At 40.5% G+C, this 13959-nt stretch overlaps 1 protein-coding gene across 1 annotated transcript; it reads right to left on the reverse strand.

Moving 5' to 3' along the window:
- Positions 1-1106: 1106 nt before the first annotated feature.
- ap3m1 (adaptor related protein complex 3 subunit mu 1) lies at positions 1107-9830 on the reverse strand. Its single transcript, XM_061910289.1, has 9 exons — positions 9674-9830; positions 8810-9087; positions 8573-8744; positions 7355-7492; positions 4646-4731; positions 4435-4568; positions 2174-2381; positions 1944-2088; positions 1107-1872 (listed from the first exon to the last, which is right to left on the reverse strand). Exons 2-9 carry the CDS (start codon positions 9080-9082, stop codon positions 1772-1774), a joined length of 1257 nt encoding a protein of 418 aa, XP_061766273.1. The 5' UTR covers positions 9083-9087; positions 9674-9830; the 3' UTR covers positions 1107-1771.
- Between the last annotated feature and the right edge of the window lie 4129 nt (positions 9831-13959).

The following is a 13959-nucleotide window of genomic DNA, read 5'->3' on the forward strand; positions in this document are numbered from 1 at the left end:
GTCCGTTTGCATCCCAGGAGAACAAACCTCGCAGTAAGCTGCGAATCCCCCCCGTCATGACAGAATGATCAACCAAACAAAACAAGGGAGCGCAAACAGGAACTAAAAGAGTCCAAAAAATAACAAAAAAATAATCCAGACCATAGATCATGTCAAATTTAGAGCTATTTGGACAATAGGTGAACATATTCTAAGTAATAAAGACTTAATTCAGAGTTATTTGGTTAGGGTTATAATAAGGCCTAATGAGGCATTAATAAGTACTTAATAATGACTAGTTAAGAGCCAATATGTTACTAATTTACATGTTAATAAGCAACTAGTTAATGGTGAATATGTTCCCCATACTAAAGTGTTCAATCAATGTCAATCAATGTTTATTTATATAGCCCCAAATCACAAATGTCTCAAAGGACTGCACAAATCATTACGACTACAACATCCTCGGAAGAACCCACAAAAGGGCAAGGAAAACTCACACCCAGTGGGCAGGGAGAATTCACATCCAGTGGGACGCCAGTGACAATGCTGACTATGAGAAACCTTGGAGAGGACCTCAGATGTGGGCAACCCCCCCCCTCATGTTACCATGTTTTTTTTTTACTGGTGCACAAATTGAACCGTGCATTAATATCACCTTCTTCAAGCAACAAAACCAACACAGTACTTAAACTCACAACAAATTACACACATGCAAATCAGTCAGCTGTTGCTGTATCCGTATTACGCCGATAGGGAGAAGTTTGTATTCACACGATGAGTTGGGTGTGTTTTGACCTCTGCCGAACCCCTGAGGCCGACTCACCGAACCCCTAGGGTTCCATCGAACCCAGGTTAAGAACCACTGTTCTAGAGGTAGTCACCTTAAACGGTTTTCACTTCACAGGTGTGCTAGAAGCTCATTGAGAGAATGCCAAGAGTTCATCATTTAAAGTTTTGATGCTTTCAGTGACAATCTACAATGTAAATAGTCATAAAAATAAAGAAAATGCATTGAACGAGGAATGGCCTATACTGTATATTAGGTATGTGTGCAAGGGAACAGAAAGGGTGGATTTTTAATTAACACACAATAGCGCACATAGACCTAAAAGAACCACAACGGAACATGTTAATGTTTTTATAAGACATCTTGAGCACTTAAAAGAGAGGTTCATATAAGAGTAGACACATTAGTTCTTCCATGTAAAGAAATGATTGTGCAAATGCTTGGGCTAAGATAGGAAGTTGCGTTCAAAGACCACATTAAAGGTTGTGCATAGTTCTGAGTAAGTGACAATCGCTTTTTTTCAGCTGACGCACAGCCAATCACAACCTGACATACGGATGTGCAGATAACAATCAAGGCAAACCTATCTTACGTAGATTGTGTTATGAAGCCCTGAAGACGGCACCTTAAGGCGTCTTACAAGGCCACATTAGAGTGAAGGTGTGCGTGCAACAATGTCTACGCTAAAGACAGTGTATCTTTTTTGTAAAAGTAGAAAAAATATAAGCAAAAAAGCTTCGAGGCGACACGCGCGAAATATTTCAACAGGTCGACAAACATGATTGTGTGATCTCGCTGTCCATGTACAATCCCTTCATCAGACAAGTTGTGGAAAAGTCACATTTTGTTATCCTTAAGGTTTCCCTTCAACAAGCAGCTTGGCGTAAATACAAAACATGTAATGCCATGACACTTGATAATAAATAACTGTTAGAATGCTAAACTATTCATTATCCATAATGAGGTTTGGATCTTGATCGTTGGCCCCTGGCGGTCACTCATTCAGGTGCGCACTTGGAATTTCCCAGCTTTCGTTAGATACTTGACCCCTTTAAAGGGTTTGTACTTCTCTCCGTACATGTCCAGACGGTTCACCTTCAGGCCTGCGTGGCAGCGGACAGGACGGTCATGATGGGTTGTTTGTTTATGAAACATCAAAATCAAGTATGATTACCAGATATGGCCAGCTGCTGTATCTTCATGTCGATGTTGAGCGAAGGGTTGTCCTCAGGTTTCGGCGCTCCCGCCTGCACGCTCAGGCTCCCTCGCAAGTTAGGGAGCTTCTGCGGGTTCAGCTTCCCGATGTCCCAGACCAACACCTAGAAAGACATGTTAATAGCGCCTGAATAACAAAAGGCAGCTAACTTCCCTTTAGTATGGGAACAAAATATTTCTTGAGATCACCTTTGTGGCGACGTCATACGTGTAGTTTCCCTGCGTGGCTGTGAGGTTCACACTCAGCACAGCTTTCGGCATGTGGATGGTCACCATTAAGCCCTCTACAGTCTTCCCCATGGTCTGCTTGGGTCCTATTGTGATGTCCAGACGACCGCAGGAGCCGGTCTCCAAGAAACTGATGTTCTGCTTCACGTACACAGGAATGGCCACCAGACTGCGGAAAAGGAATCAAAACGGTATTAAAAGGCAGTTTTACTTGGCAACCTTGACACCTCCAAATTCCAGAGATTTGGGGGTTTAGGTGGGCGGGGTTAAAGGGGGCGGAGTATATATAGTTGGGCAAAAAAGTATTTAGTCAGCCACCGATTGTGCAAGTTCTCCTACTTAAAATGATGACAGAGGTCTGTAATTTTCATCATAGGTACACTTCAACTGTGAGAGACGGAATGTGAAAAAAAAATCTAGGGAATTCACATAGTACGAATTTTAAAGAATTTATTTGTAAATTATAGTGGAAAATAAGTATTTGGTCAACCATGAAAAGCTCTCACTGATGGAAGGAGGTTTTGGCTCAAAATCTCATAATACATGGCCCCATTCATTCTTTCCTTAACAATCAATCGTCGTGTCCCCTTAGCAGAAAAACAGCCCCAAAGCATGACGTTTCCACCCCCATGCTTCACAGTAGGTTTGGTGTTCTTGGGATGAAACTTAGTATTCTTCTTCCTCCAAACACGAATAGTTGAGTTTATACCAAAACGTTCTATTTTGGTTTCATCTGACCATATGACATTCTCCCAATCCTCTGCTGTATCATCCATGTATCCATTTCGGTATAAACTCAACTTGTCGTGTTTGGAGGAAGAAGAATACTGAGTTGCATCCCAAGAACACCACACCTACTGTGAAGCATGGGGGTGGAAACAACATGGTTTGGAGCTGTTTTTCTGCTAAGGGGACAGGACGATTGATCCGTGTTAAGGAAAGAATGAAGCTTTGAATGGTTGACCAAATACTTATTTTCCACCATAATTTACAAATAAATTCTTTAAAATTCCTACAATGTGAATTCCTGGATTTTTTTTTTTTCACATTCTGTCTCTCACAGTTGAAGTGTACCTATGATGAAAATTACAGACCTCTGTCATCATTTTAAGTGGGAGAGCTTGCACAATCGGTGGCTGACTAAATACTTTTTTGCCCATCCTCGTTCTATTCTCTGTCACTATCTTTTTTTGGACATTACTAATTGGTACAAACGAGTTGAGTTTATACCAAAAAGTTCTATTTTGGTTTCTTCTGACCAGATGACATTCTCCCAATCTTCTGCTGTATCATCCATGTATCCATTTTGGTATAAACTCAACTCGTCGTGTTTGGAGGAAGAAGAATACTGAGTGGCATTCCAAGAACACCATAACTACTGTGAAGCATGGGGGTGGAAAGATCATGCTTTGGGGCTGTTTTTCTGCTAAGGGGACAGGACGATTGATTCGTGTTAAGGAAAGAATGAATGGGGCCATGTGTCGTGAGATTTTGAGCCAAAACCTCCTTCCATCAGTGAGAGCTTTGAATGGTTGACCAAATTCTTATTTCCCACCATAATTTACAAATAAATTATTTAAAATTCCTACAATGTGAATTCTTGGATTTTTTTTCACATTCTGTCACTCACAGTTGAAGTGTACCTATGATGAAAATTACAGACCTCTGTCATCATTTTAAGTGGGAGAACTTGCACAATCGGTGGCTGACTAAATACTTTTTTGCCCCACTTTAGATGTTGTTTGATATACAGTACTGTGTACATACTTTCACCAAAATATGGACTTTTGTCGAGACTGGAAGCCATTATTCATGTTTGTATTGTTTCTAATGGAGATGTTAGCTTCAATATACAAACTTTACTAATTAGGTTTGTATGTCGAAGTTCCACTGTAGTGCACTACTACTGTTATTTTGTAAATGTTCATCTTTTTATGAGAACATGACCATTTCCAAATTGCCTTGCTGAACTAAGCAATTTGAGATCACACCAAGTGCTCGCCAATTTATCTTTTTATAAGCGTCAATTTTTAGAGTTTGCTAAAAGTATTCTACTAAAGAGACTGAAAAATAAATAAATACATGTGGTCATGAACTATAAATTCACGGCTAATTTATCGACTGATAAACAGATAAAAACATTTGAAATCTGCGGACGGCGCTCACAACTTTTCCCATGGATTTAAACATAAAAGACAACATCAAGTATTAACCTGGCTTACTTCTGAGAGCTGACATGATAAGTCATGAGGGTGAAGTTCCCGTCGGGCGGGATGAAAGAGAGGACACGCTCCGACTCCCAGCGCTTAAACCGCACACACGGGTGAAAGCTGACGTCGTCGAGAAGACGCGGGTTCTTGAATACACCAAATGACAACACCTGGGCTGAGTTACACAGTTGGACACACAATATACGAGAGGAAAGGAACTCACCATGAAAGACAGGTTAAGGTCAGGCATTCCTGAGAGTTTCACGCAGGCTTCTATCACACCCTGAATCTCTGCAAATACTGTGGAACCTACACAAGACGGACAACACATTAATGTAAATGATCCAAATACTGCTGTCTAAGATAGTCACTGGGTGCAAATAACTGCAAGCTTCTCTAAGTAGGGCAAAATCATTGGCGTCCAGCAGCTTTTTTGACCTCTGCATGCGTTTGAAATTGTGGTTGTGAAACTCATGCGTGTTACACTTGTACTGCTTACGATGAACATATGAGTGGTAATAGTTTATTCCTTACTATTTAAACTTTGGCTGTGTTACTGCTGTACTTGCTAAAAAAGTGACCATACTTTAAAGCAGGGGTGTCAAACTCAAATACAGAGTGGGCCAAAATTTAAAACCGAACAAAGCAGCGGGCCGAAGTTGAACAAATTAACCTTTTAATAGGGACCCAAACAAGTTTTGCATTGAATCTTGAACAAGCAAGGCTTACAGTATATAAATTTATAGTGACATGCAAAATCGAGTTTCAAATAATAATAATAATTAAAAAATATCAATGGCATATCAAATAAAAATGGAATGCCTCTTTTCGGCAGCGGGGTTGAGGTGGACGAGGTTTGGTGATAGCGGGGGGTGTATATTGTAGTGTCCCGGAAGAGTTAGTGCTGCAAGGGGTTGTGGGTATTTGTTCTTTTGTGTTTATGTTGTGTTACGGTGCGGGTGTTCTCCCAAAATGTGTCATTCTTGTTTGGTGTAGGTTCACAGTGTGCCGCGTATTTGTAACAGTGTTAAAGTTGTTTATACGGCCACCCTCAGTGTGACCTGTATGGCTGTTGACCAAGTATGCCTTGCATTCACTTGTGTGTGTGAAAAGCCGTAGATGATATGTGTTTGGACCGGCACGCTGTTTGTATGGAAGAAAAGCAGACGTGGCGACAGGTTGTAGAGAACGCAAATGCAGTGCCTTTAAGGCCCACCCCCAATATTGTTGCCTGGGATGAAATTCGGGAGGGGCACTGAACTTCGGGAGTCTCCTGGGAAAATCGGGGGGGCTGGCAAGTAAGAGTATTAGCGGTGAATGCGGTGTTACAGCAGCGGGCCAGCTCTACTGGCCAAATTTGGCCCGCGGGCCAGAGTTTGACACCCATGCTTTAAAGAGACAGTGTCTCTGCAGGTTTCAACAAGTCAAATTTAAGACTTTTTAAGACCATATTGAATAAAATCCAAGACTGTGCATTCATATTTATCACGGCCAGCTCAACTCTGCCTGCGCTCAGCTCACTAGTTGGTTGTGCTTCATAAATTGCACAGGTACTTTAGTTCTGTTTTGTAGTTAAAGTATCAGTAGCTCCCTCAAAAATCTAAACATTTAAGAGTAATACTGAAGTTAATGTATTTGTTTTAAATAAAGTATGCTTTGAAGACCTTTCATAGTCATATTTGAGACTTTTTACAAGATTTTGACAGAATGTAAGAAATTTCAAGGCCTTTAATTTTAATTAATTGGATTTCAGGCTTTTAATGACCCCGAAGATTCGCTGAAGATAGCTACAGTGTTCCCTCACCACTTTGTGGTTCACTTACTGTGGTTTCGGTGCATTGCAGATTTTGAAGTACTTCTGACTTCATACATAGGTTTCTGAGTGTAAGAAGTGTATTAACGGTATTGGAAGTGCTAATAAATATGTGTAAAAGCAGTGTGGAGTGTTTCTTATAAAGACTTTAAATGCATACAACATTCATCCACATCATAAAATAAATATCATCCCTACTTTGCGCAAATTCTGCTACCACAGGGTGGTCTAGAAAATAACACATGTAATAATCGAGCGAACACTCGTGTACGCCAAATTATGATTATAACTTATATACACAGTGGAAATGCAGTTTTCGCTAAAAAATTCTCCCCCGTTTTTTTTGTTTTGCCGTCTCAATTCTCGTACAGCCAAGAATGGCGCGCAACAAACTAGTCCGATAACTTAGTATCCTGTCAGGGATTACAGTGCACAAAAAAATGACGTGTTGGTGACACAGTCTTAGTGCTTTTTTTTGTATGGCTGCAAAATAACCCACCATGGGCCCAAAGAAAGTGGCAAGCGCGAGAACGTCCCTTCACTCTCCTCTACCTTCTTCGCTCATCGTCATCTTCCCCAACAAAAGTCCTCCATAAAGGTAAACATGACGTTAAATGTTATTTATCTATTTGTTAAGTATGTATTTCACACCGTTTCCTGCATGTAAAACTAGAATATTTTTTTGATAAATGTGTTGTCTGTTATTACTGTTGGGTGTCTGAAAAAGATTAATTGAATTTGCTCTATTTGTTATGGGGAAAACTCACTTCGATTTTTGTGATCAATGAGAGCTATGTTTTAAATTCCACTTTATCATGCACCCAAGCATGATGGACAGTTTAAAAAATAAGATGCAGTATATAAAGATTGTCAAAATTTGAGCAATTGCAGCTTTTCCCTCCAATTATCGCCTGCTTCCAATCAACACCCTATCTTCAGTTTAGGTAAATAAACACGCTTTATGGTAAATACTGGCCCTGCGATGAGGTAGCAACTTGTTCAGGATGTACTCTGCCTTGTGCCCGAGTTAAGCTGGGATAGGCTCCAGTCCCCACAGCCCCCTGTAACGCGGCGAAGGGCAAGCAGTAGATGGATGGAAGGCTCCAAACAGATAATCACCTGATTTGTCCAAAATAGCATCTATTTCCTCAATCACATCGAAGTATGCTTCATTGTTCGTGTATTTAACACCAGCCCGCCTCCAGGGAATACTAGACAGTTGACCTGTTGGTAACATATCTCCCACATTGCTCCCCCCTGGAAAAAAAAGACAACATTACTGCAAAATAGTTGATTTTCAAGTGTAGATAATATGGGTGAAACGATATCAAAGTCACATGGTATAATATTATCACAGTATTAATATTATTGTGGTATATGTCCAAAAAAATACCAACTTAAAAATGCCATAGTGTGTTATATGAAGTGGCAGGAATGTTTAGGATAAACACACTTACTGAAATTGAACACAAACATAATTATCAAATATTCTAACCATATTTTACTACAAACATGTTTTTTGAGATCCAAATAATTGAGAACCATCTACTGTTACTAGCCAATATTAAAACAATAATGTTCAGTTAAATGTCTTTCAACTTTTACTCACAGTAGTGTCCCCCTATGGAAAATGCTGATGAAAAATAACTTTTAATAATTTAAATACTTCACAAATTCATGTGTAGCTTCAAATATATTTTCTGGGTGACGGTTTGAGGTGCCATCTTATCCAGAGTGCACTGTGCCTTCCGCCCAAGTGCAGCTGAATAGACTTCAGCCCGCCCATGACATCGAGAAAGACAAGCGGTAGAAAATGAACAGATGAATTGGGGAGTCATTAAGTAACTTTTCAGTGTGTACAATTTTTTGGGGTGATTTCCCCAAGACGTTTGGCCCTGTGTCGCCTTGGATACGCTCGAGACAAAAGTGGTGCGCTTTTCTTTGCAGACTGCAGACTTTCTTACCTCCGCCAAAGAGGTTATGTTTTTTTGCCAGGGTTTGTTTGTTAGCAACATAACTCAAACACTTATGGACGTTTCGATTACATTTTCGGGAAATGTCTAAAAAACATTTCCTTCGAACGCTTCACTTTCTGCTAACGGTATTCCACGCCCCCTTCCTTGCTTGTCCCGCATGGCGCAGATGATTCTCGGAGGTGTAGTTTATTTTCAGACGCGTCCAACGCTAAAGCGCCATAAAAAAACTACATTCACCAAGTTTTCATTTGATAACGTCACACGTCACAGCATTTTTGTGAAGACTTTGAAACCACAATACTGTGTAATCTGCAAAATTGTTACATCCCTCTGCGATAATGAAGGCCAGCAATCTGTTTACCTGTCAATGTATTGACAACTGATCTAAGGATGGTGGGAGGCCTAATCATCTCCTTAAGGACGTTGGACTCTGTCGCCAGGGGAAAGCCGTTGTCGAGCATCTCTTCCAAAATCTCGTAAACAGTCACCAGGTTGTCTTTGATGACCCCTTCGGAGCATTCTCCAAAGTAGTCCTGTTAACAACAAAACATTGAATTTGTTTTTGTTTTAATTTTTTTTTAAGATATTAGAGCGTTACCTGAAGTGTGTCTGCGACTCTGTGCAGGAATTCAATGACAAACAGCGGAGGCACTTCGGTCTGGATGACAGACAGGAAGAAGAGCTTTCCTCTGTATATACTGATGAGATAGTGATGTGGGGTCTGCAGGATAGGAGGTACATTTTCGGGAACCAAGGCCTTCTCTTTAGCTTCGAAGAAGTAGTCGCACACGCTCCTGTGGATGACACTCTTCCAGTGTTTCTCCAGGAAGATGTCTCCCGTGTGGTTAATCAGGAACAGACTGTGGATCATCTCAGCTGAAACAAAAGGGGGATTGTTATGGTTGTTGTCAATTGACTAGTGCAGACTGAGCCCGCACTCACGTCACAACTTTAAACAGCATGCATCATCATTTCTCTCTCTACTTTCCATATTTTCGTAAAATAAAATAAAAAACGTACTTTTACAGTGAAAAAAAAAAGACCAAAGTCATTCCAGGTTGCAATGACAATATAGCTCGGTTGGTAGAGTGGCCGTGCCAGCAACTTGAGGGTTCCAGGTTCGATCCCCGCTTCCGACATCCTAGTCACTGCCGTTGTGTCCTTGGGCAAGACACTTTAACCACCTGCTCCCAGTGCCGCCCACACTGGTTTAAATGTAACTTAGATATTGGGTTTCACTATGTAAAGCGCTTGGAGTCACTAGGAAAAAAAAGCGCTATATAAATATAATTCACTTCACTTCACTTCAAGTTAACACCGACTACCTGAGCTTGCAGTTTACGGATTCGGAACTACTATGCATTATCGCCCATAAAACGAAACATTGTGGAAAAAGTAATAGTGTTAAGCTGGGTGTACATCATTTTGAAAAGTATTTTTTAAACAACATTTAAACTTTTACCTGCTGACTGGAGTTAGTTGTATCAGCGGCGGTGGATGGTGATGTTGCCAATATGGCAGGAGCGACCGACTCGATGCCTGCACTAGTGTGACACATATCCCACTTGAGACACATTTTTCTTCCAATGAAGGTGCATAAATATACTCCAATATTTATTTTAACTGTTTGTATACGTGTCATTTTGTCGAAATAATAAAGGCTATTTTGTCTTTTTAGGCGAGTTAAGAAAGAGACGGTCTTTTTGATAAGGCATATTTTCAGACAGCTAACATGGTTTGTTAATTTTCGACGATGTTTTGTAATAACCCTCATTTCCGTCTTTCAGGATTCCACCGACCTTCTCAAATCACTGTTGGATAAAACATATTCTATATTTTGTATCAGCGCTTATATCATGTCGGATCAAAACTTTTGTTCAAATGTGTATTACCCCTGCATATGATTTGCGATTAATTCCCAACATGAATTTATTTAAAGGCCTACCTAACTGAGATTTTCTTATTTAAATGGGGATAGCAGGTCCCTTCTATGTGTCATACTTGATCATTTCGCCATATTGCCATATTTTTGCTGAAAAGATTTAGTAGAGAACATCGACGATAAAGTTCGCAACTTTTGGTCGCTAATAAAAAAGCCTTGCCTTTACCGGAAGTAGCAGACGATGTGTGCGTGACGTCACGGGTTGTCGGGCTTCTCACATCCTTACATTGTTTACAATCATAGCCAGCAGCAGTTAGAGCTATTCGGACAGAGAAAGCAACGATTTCCCCATTAATTTGAGCGAGGATGAAAGATTCGTGGATGAGGAAATTTAGAGTGAAGGACTAGAAAAAAAAGTGGGGGGGGGAAGGCGATTGCAGTGGGATGTTATTAGACACATTTACTAGGATAATTATGGAAAATCCCTTATCTGCCTATTGTGTTGCTAGTGTTTAAGTGAGATTAAATAGTACCTGAAAGTCAGAGGGGTGTGGCCACGGGTGTGGTGACCGCCAGTGTCTCTGAGGGAAGTCAAAGCAGCTGCAGCAGGACGGAAGCTCCACTGATGTCTCCGGTAAGAGGCGACTTATTAGCACAATTTTCTCACCGAAAATTGCCGGTTGACATGTAGTCGGGATCCATGTTCGCTTGACCGCTCTGATCCATAGTAAAGCTTCATCTTCGGGAATTTTAAACAAGTAAACACCGGCTGTGTTTTTGTGGCTAAAGGCTAAAAGCTTCCCACCTCCATTTTTCTACTTTGACTTCTCTGTTATTAATTGAACAAATTGCAAAAGATTCAGCAACACAGATGTCCAGAATACTGTGTAATTATGCGATTAAAGCAGACTACTTATAGCTTGGATCGGGCTGGAAAATAATGTCCGCTACAACCGGTGACATCAAACGCACGCGTCATCATACCGCGACGTTTTCAAAAGGACACTTCGTGGGAAATTTAAAATTGCAATTTAGTAAACTAAAAAGGCCGTATTGGCATGTGTTGCAATGTTAATATTTCATCATTGATTTATAAACTATCAGACTGCGTGGTCGGTAGTAGTGGGTTTCAGTAGGCCTTTAACATAAACTGTGAATTGTAACAGAAATGTAAAAATGGGTGAATCACATGTTTTTACATTTAGACAATTAGCCCTTTTATTTCGTAACGGGCGTATTCATTGCCATTACTTTATACGCTGACTGCAAAATATCTGCAAAAGTACACTTTATTCATTAACGGTCTTACAAAAAAGATCAGTTAGAATAATACATAATGTTGGATATAGAGAAAATAGATACCCTTTATACCGTATTTTCTTGAATTTCCGCCGGGGCACTAATTAATTTAAAGCCTATTCTTACTCCTGCGCTTACCAAGGGCATGCGGTAAAAGTAAGCATGCGCTAATTATTTGAAAACCTCTTCTCACTCCAGCACTTACCAAAGGTATGCAGTAAAAAATTTTGTGTGATGTAAGCTTGGACCTTAAATCCTACTGAATAGCTCTTAATCTTCTTCCCTTTATGCGATTTCAAATAACCGGTATTGGAATCAGACTCCTCCATTTTGAAAATGATGACAGGGGAAGTGTCACTCGTGACGTCACAAGTTTGACCAGGCGGTAACACTAAGCATGCGCTAATTGTTTTGGGAAGCGAGTTTGACCCGGCAGTCATTCAAGGCAGGCGCATACTATATGCCCTGCGGCAATTCAAGGAAATACGGTATATTGAATCAAAGATACTGAAATTCCACAATAAAGTGAATTTGCAAACAACTAACATTTTACACAAAGCAAACTATATTCTGCTACACAAGGATGTACAACAATTCTTATCAACAAAAGAGAAGAAATATAATCTTGGAGAAAAATATAATTCAAACCATTTGTACGCACGTACACCACTTAAGACCTTCAGTATATCAGTATGCGGAATTAAATTATGGGATGGATTAAGCAAATAAATCAAACAATGTACTAATATGATCCACTTCAAGGAACTATTCAAACTTAAAGTGTTTACAAAGTACAAAGAAGAAGAACCATGATAAACATTCTGAATTTATCTCATCCATCCATTCATTATCAAGAAAATCTTACTCATCTCACCATATAAAATATATCTTTCTTCACCAGTTATTATTTATTTTCATTGTTATTACTTATGGAGTATATTGTGAATAATTTAAGAACAGGAAATGAACAGAAGTTTTAAGAAAATCTCATTTCAGTAGGCCTTTAATCCTACCCCTGTTCCTTTACGTAGCAGTTGCCAAAACTTCCGTTCGCTTCCTGTTCTTAAAGTTATTCACAATCTACTCCTTAAAAGCCTACTGAAATGAGATTTTCTTTTTCAAACGGGGATAGAAGGTCCATTCTATGTGTCATACTTGATCATTTCGCGATATTGCCACATTTTTGCTGAAAGGATTTAGTAGAGAACATCGACTATTAAGTTTGTAACTTTTGGTCGCTAATAAAAAAGCCTTGCCTGTACCGGAAATAGAAGCCGATGTGCGCGTGACGACACCTGTGTGAGGGCTCCTCACATCCTCACATTGATTACAATCATGGACACCAGCAGCGCAAGCGATTCTGACCGAGAAAGCGACAATTTCCCCATTAATTGGAGCGAGGATGAAAGATTCGTGCATGAGGATAGTGAGAGTGAAGGACTAGAAGAAAAGAAAAAAAAAGACAGGGCAGTGGTAGCGATTCAGATATTATTAGACACATTTACTAGGATAATTCTGGAAAATCCCTTATCTGCTTATTGTGTTACTAGTGTTTTAGTGGGATTATAAAGTCATACCTGAAAGTCGGAGGGGTGTGGGGACCGCCAGTGTCTCTGAGGGAAGCCATGGAGGAGCTGTCACGCCAAATTTCTTCCCCCTACTAAAACCTTCCCCCCGGAAGCCCGTCCAATGCCTGAAGGACCCCAATGAGAGCGGAACAATACCAAATTATATGACTCTTAAGGGTTACAGCTGCAAAATTAGCGAAGCAAAAATAAATTGAAAGGTTAGCATGCTGGAATGCTAATATTTTTTCCACACCGTTATTTTTCACCAATGAGCTACAATCGGGCGGAAGGCGGGGTACACCCTGGACAAGTCGCCACCTCATCGCAGGGCCAACACAGATAGACAGACAACATTCACACTCACATTCACACACCAGGGCCAATTTAGTGTTGCCAATCAACCTATCCCCAGGTGCATGTCTTTGGTGGTGGGAGGAAGTAGCTGAGATAGGCACCAGCGCCCCCCACGACCCCGAAAGGGAATAAGCGGTAGGAAATGGATGGATGGATGGACAATCAAGCCAGTTATAATGCTTTTATAACAGGCAGCTGTGTGGGCTGCTTTAAGGTCCTTCCACCCTCATTGGGGTCCTTCAAGCATTGACGCAAAATGTCTTCCGGGGGGAAGGTTTTTGTAGGGGGAAGAAATTTGGCGTGACAGAGCCAAGAAAGTCGCAGCTGCTGCAGGAAGAACGACACGAGCTCCGCTCATGTTAACCGTAAGAGCCGACTTACTACCACAATTTTCTCACCGAAACCTGCCGGGTGACATGTGGTAAAGAAACGTGTTCGCTTGACCGCTCTGTTCCATATTAAAGCTTCGCAACAAACAAAGAAACACTGGCTGTGTTTGTGTTGCTACAGCCGGACGAAATACACCGCTTTCCACCAACAGCATTCTTCTTTGTAGTCTCCATTATTAATTGAACAAATTGCAAAAGATTCAGCAACACAGATGTCCAGAATACTGTGTAATTATGCGATTAAATCGGACGTCTT

Source organism: Nerophis ophidion, linkage group LG09, assembly GCF_033978795.1.
Source record: "Nerophis ophidion isolate RoL-2023_Sa linkage group LG09, RoL_Noph_v1.0, whole genome shotgun sequence".
In the NCBI taxonomy this organism is placed as follows: domain Eukaryota; kingdom Metazoa; phylum Chordata; class Actinopteri; order Syngnathiformes; family Syngnathidae; genus Nerophis; species Nerophis ophidion.

What these genes read in the sequence shown, in the direction of transcription:
- ap3m1 (XM_061910289.1), bottom strand. Translation starts at nt 9,082, where the DNA reads ATGATCCACAGTCTGTTCCTGATTAACCACACGGGAGACATCTTCCTG. An exon ending in TGCTATTTTGGACAAATCAG is followed by an intron (nt 4,732 to 7,354) that starts GTGATTATCTGT and finishes CGTCTTGTGTAG; the next exon opens with GTTCCACAGTATTTGCAGAG. An exon ending in CGTATGACGTCGCCACAAAG is followed by an intron (nt 2,089 to 2,173) that starts GTGATCTCAAGA and finishes ATGTCTTTCTAG; the next exon opens with GTGTTGGTCTGGGACATCGG.